General features: G+C 40.8%; 1 protein-coding gene across 3 annotated transcripts in view; it reads left to right on the forward strand.

Moving 5' to 3' along the window:
- ak5 (adenylate kinase 5) overlaps positions 1-19,988 on the forward strand; it is a 60,114-nt gene that overhangs the window by 16,895 nt on the left and 23,231 nt on the right. For 2 of the 3 annotated variants that reach the window (XM_029452926.1, XM_029452924.1), the window contains exons 6-7: positions 8,289-8,480; positions 15,960-16,074. In XM_029452926.1, the coding sequence (XP_029308786.1) occupies positions 8,289-8,480; positions 15,960-16,074 (307 nt within the window). The remainder of the gene's footprint in view (positions 1-8,288; positions 8,481-15,959; positions 16,075-19,988) is intronic. The other variant, XM_029452925.1, reaches the window with a different exon arrangement.

Consider the following 19,988-nt stretch of genomic DNA (forward strand, 5'->3'; position numbering starts at 1 on the left):
CATCTGCTCTGCTAAAGTGTCCTCGAGCGAGACTTAGAATTCGTGGCAGTTTTTCCTGAGGATCAAAAAAGACCTGGCAGTTTTGTGAGAAATGAAAATTGGGTGAATTTTCCCAAAAGGAAGTCGTAGAAATGTGATTGTGACAAAATAGAAGCTATGATACAGTGTATATTGTACAGCAGTGTTTCTGTCTGCGCTGTAGGCCCCTGGTGGAAATGCATCCAGTGACCAATTGTGTGACACAACGGTCGATTGCTTTTAGAAGGATTGATTCTCTTTATCAAATGTAAACTCACTTAACATTCATCAACTTTTAAATGAGCACTAAATGACTTTTAGAGTGGTTGGGGCTCTATTTAGGTCAGTGCGAGTAAAGCCGGAGTTTATAATCTGGTGATTTCAGCTGCATTACAGGCAATGACAGAGAAGGACCTCCGAGTCTAAAGTCCCATTTGGACAGGATTCATATCCAGGCGGAGGTGAGGTCTGTGCTCCAGAGTAACCGAAGCCATTCTTCCAGATGGTGTTTCAGCTGTTGTGTTGTTCACGAGGATATTTGTGAAGGAAAAGCAAATGGCCGCTATCACAAGGCCTAATACAAAGTATTATAAAAGCTATATTGTTTAGTTTAATACCAGATTACTAATCAGTGTAAGTGAAACTTTTTTTTTAGTGTTAATTTCTCCAATATTCAAGTAAGCTGTGAAAAATAAGTAATGTTTTAAGAAATTGATGGAGAGTTCCAACCTCACTGTGCATGACTGCCTGCAGCAGAACAACGCTGCAGGAGAAGACAGATTCTAGGGATACATACACATTGTTTGACTTGTTACATTACATTACAGGACATTTAGCGGACGCGCTTATCCAGAGCGACTTACAGTGAACTAACTACAGGGACAGTCTGGAGCAACTCAGGGTTAAGTACCTTGCTCAGGGGTACAATGGTGGCAGCCTGGTATTGAACTCACGACCTTCTGGTTTGGAAGGCGTACCACCAGACCACCTTCCACCCTGTAGAAGTAGGTCTGGTTTGAATTATTTTCATGCAGAAAAATGCAGTGATTGGTAATCTTGGGGGACTAGCTCTGACTAGCTCAGATAAAATAAGATACAACTGTATTTATTCCGATAGAAATCATTTTGAAGCAGTTGCAGTACAAAGTAGGAAATAGTGCAAATATAAATAGTGCAAGTCCATCGTTGTGTAGGGAAAACATTTCTCTCAGCGTCTCTCTGCACTTCCATTTATTGCCACTATGCCAAAGGTTCTGCACAGAGCGTGTTCGATGCCTTCCATCGTGAGCGTATCCATTGACCGCCATGTGTTTTGTAAATGTGTCACTTAAGGAAGCATTGAAGTAGAGCAAATATCAAACCGTCTACAAACTGCGACTCCATGTCGGCTCTGAATGGTGATTAAATGTGTGTTTGTGGGGTCCTGCAGGGAAAACCAGATGGGCAGCCACAGGCAATTAACTGGCTCCACAGAGTCCGTCTGCTCCCGTCAGTTATGGTAACAAACTGTGCAAAAAGGCAATCTCTGTGTTTTCTTTCTTATTCCTTATTCCACACCAATTACACACAAGCAGAGTTGCACACACACACAGTATGCACACATTACATTATATATGTGCCTACATGCACACAACAATAAACAAGTGCTTCCAACCTCATAGATCTATGCATGAATATATAAAAGAGCGCGCATATACATAAAGTCAAACATATTCACACGCATGGAAGCACATAAATAAACACATTATCTTCCCAAGTGCATTCTGTATTGTATCGGTGTTTCACTAGAGAACGGATTCTGTACATGCAAACATGCACGCATATTATATGAACATAACAAGAGCACTGTGCAGAGAGGTTCAACATGAACATGTTTTTAAATGTGCTTTGCTTTTTGTGAGATGATGAATGAGTTGAATGCTGTTTTTATTTACTTTTGCAGCAACGTTTGTATAAATGAGGTTTTCTTTCATTGAAATATGTGTAGTAACTGCTGTAAACTGAAGGTATCTTAAGAGGAAACTATATTTTTGTTGGTTTAAAACTTTTGGCAGCCTCAGAACATTAATGTCAATACCATTTATAGATAATAAACATGTACATTATTCACCGACTGGAATAATTATTCTGTTCCTTTTACTTTAATATCTTTTAGATTACGAATTAGCATTAATTCCCTCGACATTTCTGTATTTGTATATTAGAAATAGTCTGAATCCTCCATCCATACCTGATCTATTGCACAGCGATCTGCTTCAGACCTTGCGTTCTTGGGCTCATCTCACTAACCACAGTGGACGGCTCTCATGTCTTCGTTATATTCTCTCGTCGCTCCGGTAATTGTAACAATCTCTGCCGGTTGTTGTGAAGAGACCGAGTCTCGGAGTAATGAGAGCTCATAATGCGGTTTGCTGCTGTCTCAAGGTTTGCTTCGTCCAACAGCAGATTCAACTTAGCACATGTTCCCCGCATGAAAGAAAACAAGATGATATGTGTGCCTGGCTCATGTACAGAGAGAGGAATTTCTAACCATACAATACCCACACAATCCCGCACCGCACCTCTCATTTATAGATCATCAATTGAGCTATTACTGTGGTTATTATCAGCAGAGGAGCAGATCAGATTTAACTTCCCTCTGTGAATATATAATAAACACATTAAGTCACTAACAGACGTCTCCACATTCAAGGAGCCTGAAAGTCTCAGTAATTAAAACGTTGCTTCACCTCTCATCTTATAATTTAGTAAATTGCATTTCGTAATAGATAACCACAGACATTGGATTCTTTTTCTTTTATTCTCACAATGTTATTTAGATTGTTGCATAAAAGGATTGCGAAAAGGGTTGATGACAGTTTGCAAATGGGCCCCGGGGGTTAGATAAGGACCCGAGGAAGTTCAGTGGAGATGAAATCACGTAGATAACACAAGTATACAGTTGTGTTTATAACCGTGTCCAGGCAACCTCTCAAAAACAGCTGATACAGTGGGAGGTGATTAAATGGGAACTGATGACCGCTCAGCCAATATTACACAGATGTAGAAGCCCTGCGATTTACAATAGCATTAAGTGACAAGTTATTAAAGGGCGTTTTGTGCAGCTCTCTGTAGTAAAGATGCAACATTATCGGAAAGTATCAGGAGCTAAAATCATGTTGAATGTTTAGTAGGGTTTACATTGCATTTAAATGTTTTGCTCCATTACCTTTCTTATGATATGATGATACATGATGCTAATATTAGCATAAAGGCTGGAAACATTGGAACAATCTGGTTTTAAAAGCTCACTAATCTCACAAATGTACACGTTATTTTGTTTACATAAAACAAAGTGTAATAACAACACGTTTTTGGGGTTATATTTGCGGGACCCAGTTACTTCCGCCCATGTTATCAGTTTCCCCCTGTTTCTAGTCCTTATGCTAATTCAAACTAGCTTAGCTTAACTTTAAGACTGGACGCAGGAGGAAGCAGCTAGCCTGGTTCTCTCCACATGTTCACATACACAGTAGGCCAACGTGCAGCTCTAAAACGCACTAATTAACATGTTGTTGGTTTGATCTGTACTGAAACTAAAATGTAAACATGAGTTAAATGTGTGTAAACACAGCTTTTAAGGAAGTTATGTGCATTTCTTGCTATTAACTGTCACTTGGAGCGCAGACAGAATTAGCTTCGTCACGTGAGTCATTTCTAGAGGTGCTGCTAAGTTTCTTTCTTTTTACTTTGGTCAGAGCGAGGTTACCCCTTGTTTCCAATTGCTAAGCTAAGCTAAGCTAAGCTATGCTAAGCTAAGCTATGCTATGCTAATCACTTCCTGGCTGTAACTAAGTGGTATTGATCTTTTCATGTTGGAAAAGAAAGCATATTCCCCTTTTATTCTCATTGCTGCCTTCACATTAGTTTGGTTGGACCTTGATGATGTTTCTTTTACACTGAATGAAACAAAGAAAGAAGCTTGTGTGCTTGTTTTGACAAATTAATTTCAGTCCTCTACCGTGAAATAAATAGTCCCCTGTTGCTTAGAAACGTCTCCTTTTCAGCATTCATTTTTAGCCTGATCTGGCTTTTTGTCGATATTTATCCAAATGTTCAACTTCATCCATCTCCAACTCAAAACAACTGTCATGTCAAGACCAAAATTAAATCTCATGCAAATGCACATTATCTACACAACTGGTAATGTCAAACACGATGCGATGGTGGTTTCTTCTTTGAAGGGACAGAAAATGTGTCACCTGAACGAAGTGAGAGGACTTAAAGGACTTAAAGGAGCGATACTGTTGGACAGACACTCTGCTGTGATTATATGTACACAGAGATGTATTCATGTTAGACTTCAATTTATGAAAGAAAAAAAACATACTTATTTTGGAGGAATTGAAAATCTCGCTTGTAAACACATAATTTAAGCACAAACCATTTTCTCTGCAGAGCTTCAGTCCACAGAATATCTGCAGAGACCTTTATAATGGTTCGATATGTTTGAGTGATTCACTGACTTTCCGAATGACAAATATATTTCACATCTAGAAGGTTCAGTGTTTTATTTTGGATCCTCCCCAGTGAGAGCGCTGAGTGATCCTCTGGGGAGCCGCAGCATCCGTTTCCATTTGTCTCCCCTGTTCACATGCTGCTACTTTACCCTTTAAAACATCACAGCAGTCATTTATGATCCGCTCCAGTGGGACACCTCAACCGCCCCACTCCTCTTTTAAGCTGCCCGGCAGAATGTCTATCCCTTCATCTTCCCCTAAAGGCTTTTTACCTGCACTCCTATCGACTATGGAGGTGTCAGTCTATCTATTCATCCCTGTCAATCCACCTGTGTGCGTCTAAACCTAACCCTTAATCCACAAGAGGAAACATGCACTGGTTACTGCCACTAAATGTGTAATATCTTTGGGTTTTGGTCGGTTAGTTGGGCAAAAAAAGTCAAGACAGTAAATGAAAATGTAAATAGTTAATGCCAGTTGGCCCAAGGTCAGATCGGTCATTTCGCTTGCTTGTAGCGGTCATGTCTGCTTTTACTCATCCATCATGACGGTCATAATAAATAGGACAAAACAGAGCAGCAGCTACGTTTAGCTACGGCCCATTTACTGCACGTTCATCAATTCTTCTTTATAAAAACATAAATCAGCTAAATGCAGCCCTGCCCCGACATCAATTTAGATTAAAAAAACTGTTGGTCTGCCAAAATTGATGAACTTGCATCACTGAAAAGATGTCAGCTGTCTGGTGTCTGGAAATAGAACAATCTGTGTGGCTGTGTCATATTTAGGTCTGTGAAATATGTGAGTTTTGCATGACTGCAAAATGTATTTGTAATTTTTAGGGCTTTATGTGGACCAAGTTGTATGTGAGAGGGTCCAGTACAATCAGATAATATATGTGGTTATTTATTTATTTTTGATTAAATAATATATATATATATATATATATATATATATATATATATATATATATATATATATCAATTTTATATATAGTATATATTATATATAAATTGATATATATATATATATATATATATATATATATATATATTAATATCCCTTGATGTGATCTTCATTTTCAGTGTGACCCTTAGTGAAATTGAGTTTGACGCACCTGACTTAAATTGATATGTGGGCCGGATCAAAGTTTGTGAGGGTTTTGACACATGACACAGATGGTTCTGAATGCTGTGTGGATTGTAAAGCTCCGTTGAGGTAACTTTGTGATATTGGGTGAAAATTGAGTTGACTGGTTGTTGTTCTCCTTGAGAACAGCTGGAGTGCGGATGGAGAGGAAACGACCCCAGAATACTGCGGTTCATGGAGACAGATGGAGACGACAGCGCCACACGCTTAGAAAGGCAGAGAAAGACCAAATTAACCAAATGGAAACAGTAGTCTGGACTGATGCCCAGAATCCTCTGTTTCTTCCTCTACAGCAGCTTTAACTGCCATAAATATGTCATTTGCTGCCACTAGGGTTCTCTCAATCAAAACAATAACAAAAGACTGTTTGGTGGCGTCGTGGAGGAGCGTGGGATCATGGGAGTTTGTCTTTGCATTCAGCTTCTCCCAGTTAGATTTTCATCATTCATGAGGTTTATACCGGGAGCCAAATTAATGTGGAAATACGACGTGAATCTCCGAGTGAGAGATGAGTAATTAATGAATGAATGGTTTATTAATAAAGAGCTGGAATGGACGTGAAACAGAGCTCACAAAGTAGTGAAGTTATCGTGGAAATGAACCGCTCGGCCTCGTAATGAAAGAGTCAAAATATTCTAGCTCAAAACATATAAAACCGAAAGCTTACGTAAGTGTGGTTAAAAGAGATTAAATATATATATAGTCTCCTCTCTCCAAAGCACACGGACCAAGATGATAAAAAACCAGTAAAATCTTTGGACATTTCAATGTGGAAATGTTACATTTAATACCCGTAACTTCAAAACTTGGTACATAAAGTTTTACATAGTGGTTCTGAGCAAACAAAATATCAATATCGGTATCATGATGACATTTAGCTTCAGAGAAGATGTTTTAACTGTCGCAGTTAGCTCAGCGATCAGTTCAACATCTGCCTGCTTATGCACCTTTTGTTAGTACTGTGTGTGCGTGTGTGTGTGTGTGTGTGTGTGTTAGAGAGGAAGCCTACCGCATGCTTCCTGGCCTTTAAGCAAGAGAGATAGCATCACTGACAGAAACTGCCGGCATTAAAAACTGTTTCTGAAAATAGACTCTTCTGTGATGTGACGATAATACATTTCTGGAGGCATTTTAATGATGATGATGAGAAGAAGAAGAAAACCAGGGCACGAGTGTTGTCACTATGGAAACAAAAACTTTTAATTTGCAACACCCAAAAAAAGAGTCCCGTTGGCGTAGAGGCCTGCGAAGCTATTTGTGGCTCTGAGTGTTCATCTTGTGCAAAACACAGAAAACAAACAGCAGAGTATGAATAATAACAAACCACTCTGGATGCTTTTAATAGAGCGGCGCTCCCTGAGGCGGAGAGCTTTAGTTGACCAGCAGGTTCAAGATGAGGACAACATTCAGCTCTCTGTATAAAAGCAGAGCCATAGAAACCCAGTTATTTCCCTGTGATGCTGCTTTGCATTAGAGAGATAACAGCATCCTTCACCGGTCTTTTAAGAGCCGGCGCACGTGTCCTCCTGATACTGTCACACACGGATTGGTTACCGAAGAATGTTTTTGTGTATCGGACGGTCACGCTCATTGTTGTGTCACAAATTAAATCTCGATTACTCAGCCGTTGCCTGACCTTTCCTTTTAAATTAAAATAGCGAGTGTTTATTTTCTTGATATCATATCTTGGCAACAGATGACTCTATGTGTAATGTTGGTGACGAACCCCACGGATAAATATCACCTGATTCTGCTGCTTTGTGGAGCATTTTAGCATCTTTCAGCTCATTGTTTTGGTTTTACGACCCTTCAAACACTGTTTTGATTACGTCTCCAGTGCTCTATCATTGTTCCCACCAGCAAACGGCCACTGTGCATACATCTTCTCAGCACCAGACACGCACCAGTGAGGGACCATACATTCTGTATCTGCAGAATATGTGCATTAGCATGACATCTTTGACTCAGGAAGTAAAAACACAGCACCCCAAAAACAAATTAACAATTCAGCTAAAGTTTTACGGTTGTGAAAGCCATCGCAACAAAGAACAACGAGTGACCTTCCACACGTGCAGATGAAAAGAGGGAATGGTGCGTCTTTGCTGTCGAATTGCACTTCATAGCCGGCTCCCGTAGTCACTGATCTACAAATAGCAAACCGACATCACAGTTACAGAAAAGGCTGCATGTGTGATCGCACCTATAATGCTGTTACTCATGTCACAGGGAAAAAAAGAAACTTTCCAGAGATCGCCTGTATTCCCCTAAAACAAAGACAATCTGTGTGTGTATGGCAGGTGGAGGAAGTACAGTATCCTCCCGTTTGAATCCCAACTGTATTAAAATGTCATCCCCAGTGGAGCGAGCAGCTGCAGGCTAGTTTCAAGGCTACGATATAAAATCTCTCCATCAAGTGAAATTCAGGAAGTAGACTTTTCAGACCTTACTGAGAATTAAGTCTTAATTCTGCTTTGAATTTGCAGCTTTGACATTTTGAATTTTAAAATGAGACCGACCCCGAGCTGATTCTCCGCTTCCCAAATGTGCAGCTCCAGGATGAAGCCTCCTCTGTTTATCTGAATGCTGAAGGTTTCGGCTGTAACGTTTCACGCGTCTTTGCAGATCTGCACTCCTGACCTGGTGGTGTTCCTGGCCTGCACCAACCACCGCTTGAAGGAGAGGCTGCAGAAACGAGCCGAGCAGCAGGGACGACCGGACGACAACCCCAAGGCCATCGACCGCCGCCTGACCAACTTCAAACAAAACACCATTCCTCTGGTGAAATACTTCCAGGAGAGGGGCCATATCGTTACGGTAAGTCGTGTGCAAGAGCGTGCACATCTTACACCGAAAGAGAGATCACATACGTGCAGCTCCTGTACCAACACAGGAAGTAGTGACGGGGGATTAAAGTGTGTTGATGTGTGTTTAGTAAATCCAGCTAGAACATCTCCAGTATGTCATGTGGGACGGAGAGGAGCAGTGGGATGTTTAAGTAACACAAACATTAGCATGTCAGTATTATAACAAATGATTTCTTTACAAAGTGTAATTTGAGCTGTGAATGAGAGACATTCTTAGGTTGTGTGTAAACAACACTGTGACATGTTTGAAGTTGTAAACTGGTAATCACAGTAGATCCCACATGATGGGAACTTTGCATCAGCGTTGTTATTTAGCTGCCTAACTTGACCCATTGTTTTGTTGCCATTGACACATCCTTTCCATAACCTTAACAATACTCACATGTTAACGTAGTTGCCATTTGCAGATATTGTAGAAATGATAAATTCACCGTCCAGGCACCCTAGTGCTCAACATGCATAACATTTACCTGCAACGTCCCCAATCCAGTTCCGGCCTGAGGCCTGTGTTGTGCAACAAACCCCTCTCTCTTTACCCGTGTTGTCTCTACACAATAAACCGTCCAGTAAAAGGTGAAAACAACCTCAAAATGAATCTGCAATCTGCCGTAGGGTCGTTTGTTTGGATGCATACGAGCTGCGTGATGAGTAATCACGGTTACGTAACCAAAGATATTCAGCGTCATCAGCATCACACCCAGAAGACAGCAGACAAAGTGAAGGAGCTTTCCAACCGCTTTCTGTTCAGCCCCTGATTGTTCTGCGAAGGTGAAACGCAGACTCGCTGGGATGGAGCAGCGAGTGTTGATCGGAGACCACTGGGATCCTTTTTAGATTGTGTGGTTTGGTGTGGAGGGGCATCGAGTTACCCCTGGTATGTGTGAGGCAGATGGTAATAGAGCGGTTTGCTCCTGCAGTCAACAAGAGGCGGCTGCACTCTCCAGTCTTAATCTGTCTGAGTCTCCGTGCAGCGTCGTCTTTCTCGCAGTTTGCTATCATACGAGACGTTCACATTTCAGAACCTGAAACCAGTGAATGTATGTTTTCTTTTCTTTTTAAATGACGTGCGATAAATTAAAGATTCTGTCAATCAAATACCTGACAGGTATCATCAAAACATGTTTACTGGACGGAGAGCTCAGCCATCTGCTGTCAAAGCTTTGTCACATTTACAGCGGCTGTTGAAGAAATCTTAATATTATGCTTCATTATTTTATACAATAACACCTCGAAATATAAGTGTTTTGATGGGGTGTTTTGTTTCCTGTATTGTTGGCAGGATTGTAGTGTACCACACATGTACAACCAGCTCTGTGTGGGTGCTGTGTACGCTATGACTCTCAGTTTATGCTAACCTCGTAACGAGATGTCCTTATTTAAAGCTAGACAGTTACATGTACCTGTGAAATATTTTACTAAATGGAAAACTTAAAACTTAATAAACACATTTTGAGGAAATAAAAGAAAAGCTTTAATGGATAATAATAATAATAATAATAATAATAATAATAATAATAATAATAATAATAATAATAATAATAATAATAATAATAATAAAGTTTATATAAGAGCTCTTCTCCCAACAAATGCTACGACGTTTGTTAGCATAAAAACAAAAAGGAAATTGAATCCTGTTTTAATGGTCACACATGGACACAGCACACACTCATAACCATCGTAGTATTAGGAGCAGCTACTATACAGCACCCGGGCAGCAGTGTGGGGGTCCGATGCCTTGCTCAAGAGCACCGCGGCAGTGCCCAAAGTCAAAGTACCAGTCCACAGTCCGTACGCCCGTAAAATACAAGGAACAACCTCTTAGGAACAGTGAGAAGGCTTGCAATGCCTTCACATCCTCTGGTTTGATCACTGACCAGGCAAATGCCTTTTCCATATATACGGTTGCAATCTTATATCCGTCTCCAAAGTGCTCTTTAAGCAGATCCTTTGCTCTTTGGTAGCCCTGGGCTGGAGGCAGATGTTGGCAGCTGTGGACCAATTCTTTAGGCTGCCCTTTTGTGAATTGCTCCAGAAAATGCAAGCAGTCACTCATCATCAGGTCTTTCTTTCCACTGCTCTCTCAAATGCCCGTATGAAAACTTCAAACTGCAAAGGGTCTCTTGGTGGTAAAGTAGAAAACAGACTTGGTTGCACCAGAAGAGCAGTGATGTCATTTTGCCTCTGAATTAGGTCACAGATGTCAACTTGGTTACCATCATGCAGTACAGGGTGTGTGGTATGAACATGCTCCTACCGACCTTTATGCATATGAGCTTGTACATTTTGTTTTTGAAGAGAGTATTTGGTTAGATGGGTCATATGATGAACTTTAACAGAGGATATGTGGTTTCTGGGATGATGAATCAGTTTTCATTAACACATTCTTTTTTGCATCTGAACTTATTTGAACTGATGTTTCCTTTTGAGCAGCGGATTTTCCAAAATAAGAGTTCATCCCATCAGAGCTGCTTCTGGATCCCATGGCCTCAAGCACATTGGTTTTAGCATTTGCTGCTGCCAGTTCAGTCTCCAGTTCCAGTTGTTCCTTTTTTCTTTCCAGTTCTTCTTCTTGTGCCTCAAGATCCTGCTTTTCCCGCAGGGCGGCAACACGTTCCATTAGTGCAGCCTTTTCAGCCTGAGCTTTAATGCAACCAGAGGACGTTGAAGATGATGCATGTGAAGAAGAGCTGGAACACTGTCATCAGGTCCAATAAGAGTTGACAACAGACATTTTAGTTCACGCTTTAAGAAGATCGCTTCCGGAAGAAAAGCAGTTGCCGACACGGCGCAATGTTTAAAACAACTGAAGTCGACAACATTATAGTAGCCGCTTTCCAATACAGCTTCCCATTTTAACTTCTCCTATAAAGCCTAATGTTGTAGACTTTCCAGTCTCCGTCAGTCAGCTGCTCAGACACTGCTGTGTTCGGGTCGCTCGCTGTCACCTGTGCACCCTTATATAGTGACAGCCTCGTGCATTTAATCAAGTGTCCAAAATAATATTGCAGGGCTAAAACCAAATAATAATAAATGCCAACAATAATGCAAAACGGCTTCTCCAGAAGGTTTAATACCAAAATAATCCCAATTCGACATCTTCCACCTTCTAGGTAGTTACTGTGAAGTGTGATCCAGACAACCTGCAGCCTCTCCACATCCTCCCAGCGGAGCCGACTTTAATTAAGACACACTGAACGATTCTGAAGTTCTTCTTCTCTCCAGTGAAGTGAGAATTGTGCAGCGTTTAGCTTTTTACTGTAAATTTGGTTAAAACTCAACTCTTCACAAGCCCATCGGATCATTTTGTCTCGATGCTAAATATTTGTTATTTGGTTCAATGTTTGACATTTGCAAAGGTTGTTCTCAAGTTGTGGGTGGAGATACTCAGGGGGGGGGGGGGGTTGAATATGAGAAAGAAAACTGACTGGATACACAAATTATGTGCACAAGCACTGAAAAAATGAGTTTTTCATGATATGTCCCCTTTAATCTTGAGGATTTATATTTAATAATGTCTCTTAAGTCACTAATGAGGCAACACAATCGTGGTTGAGTATACGGTGCACTGATGAAAGTCCTCGCAGTAGTACTAACTCGCTGATTTTAGTAAGTAAGTGAGATTAAAGATTGTAGATGGTAAACTCTTAATAAATCATATCTGTGGATGTTGTTTCTGAACTTAAACTGTAATTGTTGCTTATTTAGTCGTGAACATTCAAGTGTTCAGGGGTTTTAAACAGATTTGACCTTCGTTATCCTCGCTGCCGTTTAGTGAGAGTGATTTGGATGCACTTAATAACATAATGTAAATATAATGTGCCGTAAACATAGTTACCGGTCCAAAACATTTAAAGCTGCTAAAACAAACCTTGTTAGAAGTCTGCAGCTCTAACGGCGGTGATTCGAGCGTTTTGAGAGCTTATTGACAGATTGTCCCTTCTGTGAATTGCTGTTGCTTCTCTCTTTGTTGTCTGTCAGACTCGAGTCTCCGGCACACAGCATCACACCCCCTTAGTTCTTGCTCGTTAAGTCGTCCTTGAAAACACAGACCTGACACCTCGGAAAACACTCGTTGACTCAGTCTGAAGCACTTAAAAGAAACAAAAACTGCCATGACAAATGATTTTTGCACTGAACACAAAGGAATCACAAGAGCTCTGCAGAGAAATAAGTGTCTCTATATACAGTAGTGTGTGGAGAGGGTTTGCTTTGTCTACGCCAACACGTAGAAGAATTGCGTCTTGTCCTTCAACATTTGAGCTTCTGAACAACAAAAGAGAAAGAGCATCCTGTTTGTATGAGCGTGAAAAGACCCTTGAAATGCTTTTATATTCCTTTTATTCAAATAGCCCAGTTTACTCTTTCTAATAAGTTTAAAAGCAGACAACAAAGTGTGATCTTTATCTACACCAGCACTAACCCTTCTTGTGACATGAAGGTGCGTAGATGGAGACATTCAGGTGGCGTCCCTGAAGGTAAATCTTGAACAGATTAACACTCTGCTCATTAAAGGATAAAACCACACAGCTGTGTAGAGGACTATTAGTCATTAATCCTCCTTTGACGTCTATCGAGTCAATACTTGGTTCATATTCTGTCCATTCATAGTTCACCTGTGCTCTGTAATGGGAGGAGGAGCATCTTTCTGCATGAGGATGATGAATGAGTGAGTGAAAGGTATAAATTAATCCTCCTCTGGCTTGAGTTTTATTCTCCTGGGAAATACAGCGACTCTTAGAGTTTGTTGTTGTTTTGTGTGTGTCTATGTGTTGGTAAAAAGTGTTTTAAGATTAAATAAGAATGTGCTTACACGGAAATAGAAAGAAAAAGACAACAAATGGAATAAAGATAAACAAACCTTTGCCCACTATGTACGGATATAATTACATAAAACAGTATAAACAATATGTTTTAAACAATACATTTCTTAAAACGTCAGAAAGTATTTTTTATAGATTAATTGTTTAGTGTGAAATAACAATTTAATGTGAAATATTTCCCAGCACAACTTCACAGAGAATAAAGTGACACCTTCAGATGTCGTGTTGTTTTGTTCGACTAAAAGCTCAGAACCCAAAATCATATATATATATATATATATATATATATATATATATATATATATATATATGTATAAGAAAAAGAAAATCTGCAAATCATGCTGGAAGAAGAGAAAAGCTCGCTGACTCACCAGGAGACTGATGAGTTCACATTAAATCCTGGACACGTATCCTCTTGTAACAGAAGACAAGAGGCTTTTCTTTCAGCTATATTCTTCTGTGTCCTCTAATGAATTGAATTAGAACAATAAAAACACACATTTCTTATTAAATTTGCGAACGGCATCTATTTCATCTGAGCACAAAAAAAAGCGATTTTAAAGATTACATGAACTTCTGATTGGATGAGTTCCTCCTGCTCTTCGGTAATTAGGACTCAATCGTTTCTAATGAATGCAATAAAGTCTCGGGCTTAATTGCTTTGGCTCATTAAAAGGCTTTTGTGTGACAGTAATCCTTTCATTTGAAATGCCAGGTCCAGTAAAGGAAGGCGTGAGCTTATAAAAGAACAATCGCAGTGACTCATTACTCCACATCTTCGCCGCCGAGTGTTCTGTCGATGCACACGAGTCTGTTAATTATTAACGTCTCACTGAATTAACTCGTCTCATGTCTGTCATCGGGAGAAGTTTTGGCATCGCTGACGGCGCCCTATAGTTTGTGAATTTTGACATTTTGATTTTTGTGGGAAAGAAAGACGTCGATGTACGTATGAAGGTCTGGGATTGACTCAATTAATCAAACACACACACACACACACACACACACACACACACAATGAAGCCTCACCGGAAATTGCAGCGAAGGAGAGACAATAGCTTGTTGAATTAAAGCCGTCCTGTCATTGTGGGGATAAAGGAGCGATGTAATGAAGTATTCCCTGAGTGAGCTGCAGCTTGTTCCCCACATGCTGCCAGATACCACGCAGATACAAACAAACAAAAGACACCTCGCTTCATGTTTCATCTTAGCTCCCTACAGATGGTGACGAGGTATCTGTTTATTATTCCTGGAATATAAATAAGATACCACCATTGTAACTAACTAATCAGTGTGAACCAGCATCTTCTTGTTAATACGAGATATCGCTCGCTTTGAACGTAAGACTTTAACGTCACTCTTTACATCTCTTCTGGTTTGTCGGCGACAACATTGAGCTTTACGTAACTTCAGCAAAACTTTGTGCGTGCTGTTGTGATGTAACTCTTAAAGAACTTCACATCTAATTCATTCCGATGATCAAACAGAAAACACTGAATGCACCAAACATCTTCCTGATGCGAGGTTTAAAAGGGAGCTGCTGCTCAAAGCTTCATCTGCTTCCTTTAATCTCCTTCTTCTTTCAGATCTTAGAGATGGAGGACGAGGGCTTTCACCTCGCTTCACCTTATCAGTGCAACTTCAGACCAAGATTTTTATACTTTATATATGTTCAGCACTTCTGTCTCCTGTGGGGTTCAAATAAAGCCAAATAAATGAAGACAGGTGCTCGTTCTAATGCAAACGCTCTGTCCTCGTGCTCTGCCTGTGATGACTTTGAGTCAGTCGGGCGACAGTTGTGCTTTTCTCCAAACCAAAGAAAGTTGAAGCTCGTTATCCGTCCTTGCAAAGCGACGCCACATCGAGAGGTTGTTTTTAAAGCTCTCCAGGGGAACCCTCAGTTTGATCCCCTCGGCTTCTCTTCTGCAGGTGGACTTGCTCCCGGCTCAGGGGACGCTCCCACACAGCAGTCTCGTTTTATTTATTTTATTTTTTCAAAAGGGTTGTTACTATGGAAACCCCAGGAGCAGCTGGTTGTCCTTATCTCACATGACGCCATTTGACCTCCACCCCCACACCTGAGATTCATTCATTTCTCTGTTTAGTTTGCTGAATCACAAACCTTAAGGAGGGAAACAGAGCAATTATCTGTGTCATTTCATCCGTATTCTTTGTATGCACAAGGTCGCCTGCCAGCTTCTCGTCATCGTCGCCGATAAGAGCAGAGGGACGAGCCACGAGCACATTAGAGACGATCAATCAGCTTCCAGCTCGCTCACAGACCCGATTCTTCACGGTGAATTTGAGATTACTGTACGTGGCCTCCAAATAATCTGACGGGGACCGATTGACACAGAAGGGAGGCTAATTAATGTGGTGTTATTAAAGCTTCTGGTGTGTGTCGAATACAAAATGACCCCGAGTGTGTAGTTTACGTTTGATCTTATAATGAGTCTCATTCCCGACGTCACGGCGGCTCAGCGGACTGAGCATGTGATGCCGGAGGCTTCAGGTCATGTCTGTCGAGCAGAAATAATTAAAAGGTCAAAAAGCAAACTAATAATTTGTGAACGAACGAACTGAGACGGTTTTCTTTTCTCTCCTTTCAGTTGGATGCCGACCGAGACGAGGAGGAAGTTTTCTGTGACATCAGCATGACTTTGGACAACAAACTGTTTCCCTCCAAAGAGCCGGCGGCCGGTGAGATTAACGCTCCATTTTATGGTCAGACATCTTTAAAAACCGCTGAACTAGATCTTTGCTACTGTAAGATTATAACAGGGCTCATTTGATCATTTAAACATAACATGTTTCATGGTGATTTCTATTAGCACCAATGTTCAACCTGTAGTGTCTCCTCATAAGTAGAATTATGAATGCAGGACTTTACTTTACTCAGTAAATTTTACTTTAAGTAAAAGATCTGAGTACGTCTTCCAGCGCTGTGCACATGCTAGTAAATGTTAGAAATCTACGAGAGGCAGCATTAGAAAGAGGGAAAGGTTTGTTAATGCCAAGTCATAACAAATAAAGAAACCGTGTGTGTGTGTGTGTGTGTGTGTGTGTGTGTGTGTGTGTGTGTGTGTGTGTGTGTGTGTGTGTGTGTGTGTGTGTGTGTGTGTGTGTGTGTGTGTGTGTGTGTGGCTTCAGGCCAAATGATGATGAAATGTGATGCAATAGATATTCATCAAAATACTGGCAGTTTGAGCAAAAAAACATCCTTGGGGGTTTTTATTGCTTTTTGAAAGCTGCATGTGTTCAGTGTTGAAATTGAAGAATAAAAAAATCAAAAATACATGAACTACCAGCTCCCTGGTTACCGCAAGAGTTGGCATGGCAACCAGTGAAGCAGGGTCAGCCACACTTTGTGAGAAACAGAATCAACAAGGTGAGAGTCAGTCTTTGATCAGATGGAGTGTGTGTGTGTGTGTGTGTGTGTGTGTGTGTGTGTGTGTGTGTGTGTGTGTGTGTGTGTGTGTGTGTGTGTGTGTGTGTGTGTGTGTGTGTGTTACGTAAAGCCTGTGCCAGACAGATTGACATCTCGTGTCGCTGTGAGAGATATGATCAGTCAGCGCTACGCAGGTGTTAGAGATCACGAAGGTTTTAGTTAAAGCGAAAAAACATTTGGGCTCAGAGCGGAGCTGGCAAACATCTGACGCCTGGCTCTGGTTTGCAAACTTGTCATTATTTTTCATCATAATCAAGCGTAGGTGTAACCTGTAACTGTTCCCAGTGCAAAGGCTGCTCGCCACTTCAAACTGTTTCCACTGTTTCACTGTCGCACATTTTTAAATAATTGTTTTCAGGGAGAGGAGAGGTTAATGTCTTCACTTTGTCGTTGGTGTTTCGTAGTTCTTGGTTGTATGTTGTGTAGCCAGACCTTACTGGATTGTTGGGATTTTTTCAGATCGACACCTTGAATCCTTGCATATTGTACAAGGAATAGGCTAACTTCTATATTTCTGGAAATACACAGATTATGTATCAGACTATTGCTTGGCCGGGAACATAGTTCTCATCTAAACACAAAAAGCGAAACCACATCAACGTACTGTACGTGTGTAAGGCTTTGTTCTTAGGCTGTATTCTTAGTTGCTAGAATCAGTTACAAATGTCAATGGGATTTTGAATGAGGGTTCTGGAAGATATCTGTCTAACTTTGAGAAGACAGCATTCATATCACAATATATATCGCAGAAGAAGTTCAGATCTTTCCAATATCGTGCAGCACTAATGCAGACCAGTGTAAGCTTCAATGCAAATCTATCAAAATGGAAACACACCAAACAACTCCTCATGACTCCTGACTCCTGGAAGAAGGGTCACTCCTTTTTCTAAGATTCTTCCACTTATGTTGCCCGATTCAGGTGTTTATTGTTGTTGTATTTGACCTTTCTGCTCTGTAAGGACGGAAACTAAACGGATCATAAAGCCCTTTAAGAACAACTTTTGGGTTTTATAAATAAACTTGACTTGGCTTGTTTTGTGCTCATGGTTCATCGTGTTGTGCAGCACAGCAGGACGCTGTCTACTGGGTGTTTCTTTTTACTTCTTTTAAACCAAAATGGTAATTTTGTGATTAAGGGAACAGTTTGGAGCAGATTTGTCACAACAGATTCACTCAGGAGGAAAGTGAGGTCTGTGTCAGGAGGAGCAGAATCCCCATGAGACGACATATGACATCTTGAAGTAGTTGAGGAAGAGCAAATATGTTTATATACAGTGTTTGTTCTGATCAGAGGAGAGCCGTGAGCAGCCAAGGACAGCTGTTAGTGGACAGTTCGGCTGTGGCCACTATTAGGTTTGTCAGCTCTTCCCTAACATCTGTGCGTTAGACGATTACCAGCGATCCTTGACATCGAAATTGCCTCGTGCTACTTGACAGCAGTTTACTTCATGACAGGACACTGAAGTACAGACGCAGACTGTGAACAACCTTGTACCGCTTGAGCTGCACAAAGCCTAACAAATATTAAAAATAGAACCTGGGAAAATGAGAGTTAAAGCAAAGAGAAATGATCTCTCAATGCCAGCAAGAAGCCAGCGCTTTCTTCTAAATGTTTGCTCATGTTCTTAAGACAATATATTACTCTCGTAGAAATAAAAAAGGCTTTCTCGAACATGATTTATTGACGTAATGATCCAGCAGTGATGTAGCTGCACGTTGGCCTGCGTTGTAAGAGCAGCGTGACATCTGTATATTTGTCAGTGTGCATCTGCTGCATATTTCCTGTATCTCACATTAGGTGTAATTTATGGTAGATACGGTGGAGACATGTCCTTTTCTGATTACCTGAAATTGTCCCCACCACTTGTTTGTTATTAATAGCAATTTGCGTTTTAAATAAAACATAGTCTCCATCGGATCTTCAAAGGGTTAAATCTCTCATCTTCCAACTGGATGAGAAATAAAGTTTATATTTGTGTTTGTTCGCTTTGGTCTTTAACAGTAAGAGGGAAACACACGGTACAAACACAAATAGTTAGGTCGTAGGCTATCTACAGTCTACTTAGCTAACATTAACAGATAACGTAGTTAGCAACGTGTAGCAACATGTAGTTAGCAACATGTAGTTAGCAACATGTAGTTAGCAACTTGTAGTTAGCAACACGTAGTTAGCAACACGTAGTTGCAACATATAGTTAGCAACATGTAGTTAGCAACATGTAGTTAGCAACATGTAGTTAGCAACATGTAGTTAGCAACTTGTAGTTAGCAACATGTAGTTAGCAACTTGTAGTTAGCAACATGTAGTTAGCAACATGTAGTTAGTGACATGTAGTTAGCAACTTGTAGTTAGCAACATGTAGTTAGCAACTTGTAGTTAGCAACACGTAGTTAGCAACACGTAGTTGCAACATGTAGTTAGCAACACGTAGTTGCAACATGTGTGTTGTTTGTCGTCGGGTGATTTGTGCTATTAATGTTACTCATGCCTCGGGTAACAACCGTTCTTATTCTACCTGTTGGTCAACTCTCTGTGTGGCTACAGCCTCCAGTTTCTCTAGTTCTCATTACAATACATTATTTTATAATGACTGATTCAACCTCCTGCAATATTTCGTCCGCACCACTTTCCAACCCTTGGTTCCACCCAGGAATAACAAGAGAAGGCCCTCTGAGTGGAGTGAGATTTAAAAGGTCTATTATGTGAACTCTTCAGCTTCGATCCTCTCAGAGACCAGAGGGAAATTACTTTAATCTGCTGGTATTAAAAAGCATAAAGGAAAAAGCCACGGGAAACAAAAAGTGAAATTTAAAAAAGGATTTGCAGTAGCTGAGGCGAACTCTTTAAGAGAAATATCCTCCTGTAGTTAATCTGCCTCATTTTCTCCCAGGAGGGAACTGCTGCCACTCTCCTCCGTCTTCATTTATGTGGAGCAAGCTGAGGTGTTGCTGACGACTGCACGCCTCGCCCACCTGACTTAACTGGCCTCCCCATTGTCTTACCTCTGCCTCTGCAGAGAGGACGCAGGTCTGATTTTCTCTCTGAATCTGATGCATTCTGACGCTATTTAACATAATAAATGTAAGAAATGCACGGCTGCCTGCTCTCTGGGATCTGCCTGAACGTTTGAAGCTGCCTCTTCGCACACTCTTTCTTCTGCCGTGCAGGAAAGAAATCTGCAGAGGGGAA

The sequence above is a fragment of the Cottoperca gobio genome, chromosome 17 (genome assembly GCF_900634415.1).
Source record: "Cottoperca gobio chromosome 17, fCotGob3.1, whole genome shotgun sequence".
NCBI lineage: Eukaryota > Metazoa > Chordata > Actinopteri > Perciformes > Bovichtidae > Cottoperca > Cottoperca gobio.